Below are 7,614 nucleotides of genomic sequence, written 5' to 3'. Positions count from 1 at the left end.
GTGTGAAAATATTGGTGATTTAAACTAGTATCAAATATTGTATATATTATTTTGTATTTGTTTTAGTTTAGTAAAAAAAAGAAAATTAAAAAGAGAAGTGAATTAATCAGTTCTTATACCAATGAGCGGAACACCAGTTGATAATGGAGATGAAATTATTATCTTTCAAAAGAAACATAAAAATCAAGAAAGTACTTCAACTGAATCGATTGATTTGAATGATGACACAAAAGAAGAAGATATGGATAATGATGAACTTAAAGATATGGGATTATTTGACAGTGTTTTTGTTAATGTTCAAGGTAATAAAAAGATATATGGAGCACTTTGTTTATTTAAAGTTTGTTTCTTTTTAGAGTTTTAGTACTCACTAATCATATGTTATTTTAGAAGATTTATTTATCGAAATAATAGAAAAGGAAACAATTATTTATAAGTTATTTACCAATGGAAGTTCGTACAAACGCATCACTAAAGAGTTTTATCACAAGAGATACTACTGTTACTAATATCCAAGATTACAAAATTACTTTTCCATTTAGAGAAATTATTGCTTTTAGTTATGTCCAAACAAAAACAACAACCACAATTACATTTGAAATGCAACAACGATTAGCTCCATTGAAAGTACCTCAATATGAGTTTGGAGGAAAGGGTCATAAAGAACAATACGAAAGTTTCTTTAATACAATCAGTCAAAATTCATTGTCTGAAATTAAAAAAGATGAAACACATAAAAATAGATATATTGTAATTTATAAATCTGAGTTAAAATGTGACATAGCAAAATATCATCAAAAAGCATATTCACGTTTAATTAATCCACTATTAGTTGAAAAAAGAAAAACATTAATTGCTCAAGAACATATCGATACAATGCAACCAGTTAGTAAAACTTTGTTAAAAACATTAATGGATGATAGTGGATATATTAGTAGTTCTAATATGAATGTTATAAGAAAAGTATTATTATATAGAGGTTGTGATGATGATGTCAGAGAATTTGTATGGAAATTATGTTTAGGATATTATGAAGGTAAAAATACACAAAAAGAAAGAATGGAATGGGATGAGAAAAGGGCTATCGATTATGAAAAGATTAAACAAACATGGACTAATGTTATTCCAGAAATGAAAGAAAATTGGGATGAATTTGCTAAAATGGAAGAACAAATAAAAAAAGATGTAGTTCGAACAGATAGGGAAGATACTAAATTTGAAAAAGATGGATGTCAGAATTTAAAAACATTGACAAATGTATTAATGAGTAGTTCAATGTTTAACATGAAGATAGGATATGGACAAGGAATGAATGATATAGTTGCTGTACTAATGAGAATTACTACAAAAGAACCATCATTGTTTTGGTTGTTTCAATCAGTTATGACTATGTTACAAGGATTTTATTGTTCTAATGCAAATTATTTATATAAATTGTTAAATAAATTAGACCCAATTATTTCTTTAGTGAATCCTGCATTAGGTAAATATTTAAAAGAACATGACAGCAATAATGTTTTTGCTTATAAATGGATTGTACTATTATTTAAAAGATATATTTCAGATAGCTATTTATTAAGAATATGGGATTCTATCTTTGCATTTCCAACTTCAAAATTCTACTATTTCCTTGTTGTTGCTTTAATTAAAGAATATGCAGATGATATCATTGATAATCAAATGGACTTTGATGATTTGTTTGTTCTCTTCCAAAGTCTTGGTCCAGAAATTGGTGTTGATATTATTTTTGATGCGGACTTAATCCTTCAAGAATTTATGCATATCTCACAGCCATCAGTATTAACTGATTTTCTCAAGAATGAACCTATCCCAAAATGAATCAAATTTTTCTTCTCTTCATATTCTTTTTTATTAAATTATAGTTAAAAATAAAATTAAATTTTATTATTATTTGTTGAGGAATTTAAAGAAAGCTATTCATTAAAAGTATCTCAAAAAATTTAGATTAAATGAACTTCTTTACTACTGGAGGAGGAAAGGCACTTCCTAAACTAACCGAGTCTGAATTACTTGAATCAAAAAAGAAGATTTTTACACAAAGCCAGTATGAGGACGAAGAGTCAAATAAAAACATGGAAGAAGAGCCTTCTGTAATTTACAAAGAAAAAGACCAATCACTAACAATGGATAATATCTCATCAACAAAACCAATTGAAAGTCAGGCAACACAATTATCACAAGACACAATAACTATTATTATTAAAGAAATGGATGAAAATGAAAAAAGAGAAAGTAAAAGTATTTTAAAAGGAAGTAAGAGACAATCAATTTTACATCAACAACCAATTAAATACCCAACCCCACTTAAAAGAAAAGCAATTACTCCATTATTAGAAAGTAAAAGAAAGTCACTGGCACCAAATAAATCTATTCTTAAAATAAATTCTATAGAAGTAAAACCAGTTCCTCAAAGCTCTTTTGATCAAGTCAGTTTTCTTTCAAAATATTTAGACACATTTAAAGAAGATATTAATGAAGAAGTTTCATGTCCAATACCTTCATATGAAAATGCATTACAAACACCAATTATTGATGACCGTAAGAAAGAAAGAAAAAGGGTAGTGTTAAATCTTGAACAATGGAAAGGAATAATTCTAAAATATGAGAATGAAAAATGGTTAAAGATACATCTTCAACACGTTATATGGAAACAAAGTGGATATTATTTTCATAATAGAAATATAGAATTTGAAGTAACAGTAAATGGAATTAAAAAAGAAATTGAACAACGATGGGTATTTGAAAGAAAACCAAAACGATCATTTTATAGACAAATTTATAATAAAGATGAAAATTGTGGGTATTGTCATATTGGAGTAGTTGCAAATATTAATTCAAATGAACCAACAAGAGAATATCCACTACTTTTAATGAGTGATGGATGGTATACAATTCAAATACAAATTGATCGAGAAATTAATGAATTAATAAAACAAAAAAAAATATATATTGGACAAAAATTAAGAATTTGTTGTTTAGAAAAAACTGAAGATTGGAATGAACGAGAACCATGGGAAGGAAAAGAATTAATATTTAAAACAAACATTAATTGTATTAGAAGAGGGGAAAGAAATGAAAAACTTGGAAGAACAAAATGTAAATTTATGTTAATACAAATTGATAGTGTTAGAGATGGAATTATTCCTTGTATTCGAGGATGTGTAGAACGAGTATATCCAATAAAATATAAATTTAAAAATGAAAAGGGAATTGTTGGAGAAAAAGAATATCTAAATGAAAGAAATAAAAGAATGAAAGAGTTAGAAAAAGAATTTGAAAGAAAAAAAAGAGAAGGAGCTAGTGAAGAAGAGTTATATCAATTTAAAGAAGAAGGAATGAAAACATTAGAATTTAATTGTATTAGAAGTATTAAAATACTTGATGGAATGAAAAAAGAAGGAAGAAGCAAAAGAATTATTGTAAACATATGGAATGATGGACAAGAAGACTATACTAAATTTGAAGAAAAGAAATGGTACGAATTTTTCTCATTTAAAGGAAAAAGAATTGGAGGGAAAATAGGAATAGAAAGTAATTGGAATTGTAACATTAAAAAAATGAGTGGAGATATTGAATTACCAAAAGAATTTGAAGAAAGAAAATTGATAGAGTTATTGGATATATGTGAAATGAAAGAAGGAGAAGAGGTAGATATCATTTGTTGCATATTAAAAATTGAAGAAGAGTATTTATACGTTAGTGATGGGTCAATGAAAATGGCAATGATTAAAAGAAATAACATAGAAAAAAAACAATTTAATGAAATGGATGTTATTTGTATCAGAAATATAGCTATTGAAAGTGTTTATAACAGAAATATTGTTCTTAAAGAAACAGGATTTACAGAAATTACTGGAGAAGGAAAGAGTGAAAAAGAAAAAATGGAAATAAAAAAGTTAAGAAATATTCTTGAAGACTTCTCTAAACAATTCGAGGGAATGAAAAAAGACATTGTTAGAATCATTGAAGGAAAAGATGAAAATGAAGATATTAAAAATATTATACTTGTAAAAGAACTTCAACAAAAAGATGAAAAAATCAAAGAACTTACTAAAGAATTAGAGGAATTAAAAAAGAAGTATGAGTTAAATACATTTGAACAAAAATAGTAAATTATAGTTTTAAAATAATAAATTATATAGTTTAATAAAAAAGATAAATAATAATAAAATAATTATTGATAGAGAATATTTATAAATATAAAATAAAATCTTAAAAACCCTTATATTCCAGATATAAATAAAAAAAAATTATATCTTATTAATAAGTGGAAATTTAAAGGAAGAATTTTCTTATTTCTTCTTTGAATAAATGAAGAAGAAATGCGAAATCCCTTCATGAAAAGAAAACAAAAAAACAAAAAACAAATGAAAAAGAATAATAAAAAAATAGAAAAAAAATTATAAATTATAATAAAAATAAATAAGAATAAAAAATTGCTTAAAAAAGAACCAATTGACCACGTAGAGCCAAATAAACAGAATTAAACAAAAAGTTAAATTAAAGAACCCACTGATGTGCGATGAGGGTCATGTTTGTATGAGCGAACAAAGTACTAAAAGTGCATTTGTACCAGTTAGTTTAAACAACAAGAATACTCCTGTTATTATTACTGAGAAGAAAAGGAGAATTTCACCAGAATTTCAAAATTTTTGTAAATATCTTAGAGAAAGACAAAATCAAATGCCATTACCAGATTTAACAATTGCTACACCATTTATGAGACCACAATTAGTTGATTGGTTATTTAAAACATCAGAATATCTTCACCTTTCAAAGAAAGTAATATTTCAAACATTAACATTAGTTGATTTATATACAACTCGAGTAGTTGTTAATTCTGATGAACTTGGATTAATATTTGTAACATCTTTATTTAGTTGTTCAAAATTTGAGTCAACTGGAATTAAAGTTAATGATATACAAAGATTATGTAATAATAAATATGGAAAAGATGATATTATTGGAATGGAAAAGAAGTTATTAGAGTCTATTAATTATAAAATAGATAATCCTACATCATACGACTTTTTAAATATTCTTTGGGAAGCAGCAGGATATCCACAATATAATCAAGAAGAAAGAAATCATCCAATTATTGAAGCAAGTATTCAATTTCTTCAAATAATGACATTAGATCCATTTTATACAAGTAATTCACCATCTTCACTTGCAGCATCAGCATTTTTCTTTGCACGAGATTTTTGTCATTTTGTTAATTTATGGGATATGAGATATCAACGATGTTTAATGATGAAGAAAGAAGAAGTCAGAGAAGTTGCATTAGACTTTGTTCCAAAAATGCAATATTGTGTAATGAATCAAAGTAAAAGTTCATTTAAAGTATGTATAGATTTTGGAAGAATGATTGAAAGTCATAGAAGAAAATATTGTGAATGTATTAAACACATTCAATCAAAGAATACTAAACCACAATGTTTTTGGGATAATAGTGATGTGAAGAATTTTGATTGAAAGTTATGTAATTAAAGTTTCTTTTTGTTATTCATCATCAAAGAAAAATTGTGTTTTTTTTGAGAGAAAAAATTAAAGAAAAATCAATAAATAATGAAAATTCTTATTTAATAAAAAGTACTTTTTTCTTCTAATAAATAAAAATAAAAAATTAATTTTTTGAAGGTAAATTAATTGGTATTATGACAAATAAATGATTTGTTTTTAATTCAAAAACAAGAAGATAAATAAGAGGAGAAGAAGATATTTTAAAAAAGAAGAAATTTTTTTGATAAGAAAAAAAAGACCAAAAAGAATTTGAACTCAAAAATTAATTACTTGATAAATCTAATTTAACTGAAATGTTAAGACGGTTTAGTTTACGTTCAAGTCAAACATCTAAAGTTTCTACCAGTTTTAGTCAACCTTCATCATCTAGTTTGAGTAAATCACCAGCATTATATTTACAAACATTCCCATTATTAAAAAGTGCTTTTGAAATCTTTGAGCAAACACCAACACTAGAGTCAGTTGTTAATATTTTTTCTCTCTTATCAAAAGCACCAAAACATATTTATGACTTTTTAATAACTGAACTTAATTGGGAGGAATTTATTGCTAAATTGCCAAAACTTATTTGTTCTTTATCAATTGATCAATTCATTTATTGGTTTTGTTCAGAAAATTATCCTTCAATTCATTTATTATATCTTATTGTCTCATATCGTCCTGAATTATTTTCAAGACAAAACGCAAATGAATTAAAATCTTATTTTATTTCTTCTCTTCCTGACATCTATGAAAGCGCTGGGATTTCTAGTGAAGCTCGTTATCTCTTTCCTGAGAAGATTCATTACGTCCCTACAATTATTCAGAGATTAGATCGTACTCCAGCTTCTTCTGTATTATTTCCTTTACTTCAAATTATTGCATCATTTGCAAAAAGTAATTTAATTTCATTAGACACTCTTATTATTACAGAATTCCCTCCTCAACATATTGATTCATTTATTGATTACTACTTTGAGATATTACCTCTCTTTAAAGAAATTCCTAAACCAATTCAAGGTCTTATCAATTCTTGGATCACTCAATTACCATCTCCAGTAATTACTCCTTGCCATTCATTAACAAATTCAACTGATTTCTCATTATTTAAATTTGATGAAGATGAAACAACAACAACAAAAGGTTCACAACCTTCTCTTCCAAGTTCATTATCATTGATTTCAATCCACCAAATTATGAGATTTTTATTAATGATTAGTTACGTTTATCCTTCTCTCGTTTTTACTGATGGTCCATTTTTCCCTTGGAATGGAAAAACAGAAGTTGATTCAGAAGTGTTATTATATTATTATAACTATGTACTATTTAGTAATACTACTTCATTACCTAAGAGATTAAATCAGTATTGTGAAGTTATGACTAAATGTTCATATGAATTAGCCAATGCATTAGAATTTTGTCAAAATAAAATGATTATTTCATTACATGAACAATTTCCAGATTTTAACTCATTTCAAATGTTCATTGATATAACCAATTCTTCAAGTGATAAAATCCAATCAAATTTATTGTCGATAATACTATGTTGTCCTCAACATTTAAATTATCAAGAAGTTCAAACACTATGTAAATTATTTCATAATGATAAATATTCATTAACACTTTATGATTTATTCACAAAACGATTATCCATGTTACAAACTAATGATTTGTCTCAAATATTTATTGAAAATGGATTATCATTTGCTTTAAGAATGAAAATTGATATGATTCATCCACTTGAATATTTAACATTTATGTTACAATTATTTGTTACACCTCCATTAACAGAAGATTTTCTAATAAGTGAGCCTCGTTCATTCTTCTCAAAAATTACTCCATTATCAACACATTCTAAAGAAGTTTATGATTTAGTTATTTCATTTTTAACAACTGGGATATTATCAACAGAGTCAATTGAACAATTTACTTCATTATTACCTAATTTAAATCCTCCTAATGGAATGTCAGCTACAAATCATCGTTTAAATATATTAAAACTATATTCATTAAGGAATAATGAATTGACTGGAAATGAGTTACAATATTATTATGAATATATTAAATCAAGTATCGAATTACCAATAGAAA

At 25.7% G+C, this 7,614-nt stretch overlaps 4 protein-coding genes across 4 annotated transcripts in view, besides 8 other annotated features; all 4 read left to right on the top strand.

Annotated features, from left to right (window-relative positions):
- Positions 1 to 121: 121 nt before the first annotated feature.
- EDI_123450 (uncharacterized protein) lies at positions 122 to 1,839 on the top strand (the record flags this gene model as incomplete). The annotated part of the gene is made up of 2 exons (XM_001740491.1): positions 122 to 340; positions 415 to 1,839. The coding sequence occupies 2 exons, from the start codon at positions 122 to 124 to the stop codon at positions 1,837 to 1,839; spliced, it is 1,644 nt and encodes a 547-aa protein (XP_001740543.1).
- Positions 1,419 to 1,449: a sequence feature (AT_rich).
- Positions 1,840 to 1,865: 26 nt separating the features above from the next.
- Positions 1,866 to 1,914: a sequence feature (AT_rich).
- Positions 1,915 to 1,970: 56 nt separating this feature from the next.
- Positions 1,971 to 4,130, top strand: EDI_123440 (uncharacterized protein; the record flags this gene model as incomplete). Its single annotated transcript, XM_001740490.1, has 1 exon — positions 1,971 to 4,130. The coding sequence occupies one exon, from the start codon at positions 1,971 to 1,973 to the stop codon at positions 4,128 to 4,130; it is 2,160 nt and encodes a 719-aa protein (XP_001740542.1).
- Positions 2,935 to 2,972: a sequence feature (AT_rich).
- Positions 3,200 to 3,221: a sequence feature (AT_rich).
- Positions 4,123 to 4,288: a sequence feature (AT_rich).
- Positions 4,289 to 4,361: 73 nt separating this feature from the next.
- Positions 4,362 to 4,421: a microsatellite.
- Positions 4,422 to 4,459: a sequence feature (AT_rich).
- Positions 4,460 to 4,536: 77 nt separating this feature from the next.
- Positions 4,537 to 5,496, top strand: EDI_123430 (cyclins, putative; the record flags this gene model as incomplete). Its single annotated transcript, XM_001740489.1, has 1 exon — positions 4,537 to 5,496. One exon carries the CDS (start codon positions 4,537 to 4,539, stop codon positions 5,494 to 5,496), a length of 960 nt encoding a protein of 319 aa, XP_001740541.1.
- Positions 5,497 to 5,562: 66 nt separating this feature from the next.
- Positions 5,563 to 5,657: a sequence feature (AT_rich).
- A 180-nt stretch (positions 5,658 to 5,837) lies between these two features.
- Positions 5,838 to 7,614, top strand: part of EDI_123220 (uncharacterized protein) — a gene marked incomplete at both ends in the record, with an annotated part of 7,081 nt that continues 5,304 nt past the window's right edge. Inside the window, one exon of the mRNA XM_001740488.1 lies at positions 5,838 to 7,593. Coding sequence (XP_001740540.1) covers positions 5,838 to 7,593 — 1,756 coding nt within the window. The remainder of the gene's footprint in view (positions 7,594 to 7,614) is intronic.

The sequence above is a fragment of the Entamoeba dispar genome, genomic scaffold (genome assembly GCF_000209125.1).
Source record: "Entamoeba dispar SAW760 scf_1105229462983 genomic scaffold, whole genome shotgun sequence".
NCBI classification, from domain to species: Eukaryota; Evosea; order Mastigamoebida; family Endamoebidae; genus Entamoeba; species Entamoeba dispar.
Note: the sequence above shows the minus strand (reverse complement) of the source record. Positions and strands in the feature narration are given on the sequence as shown.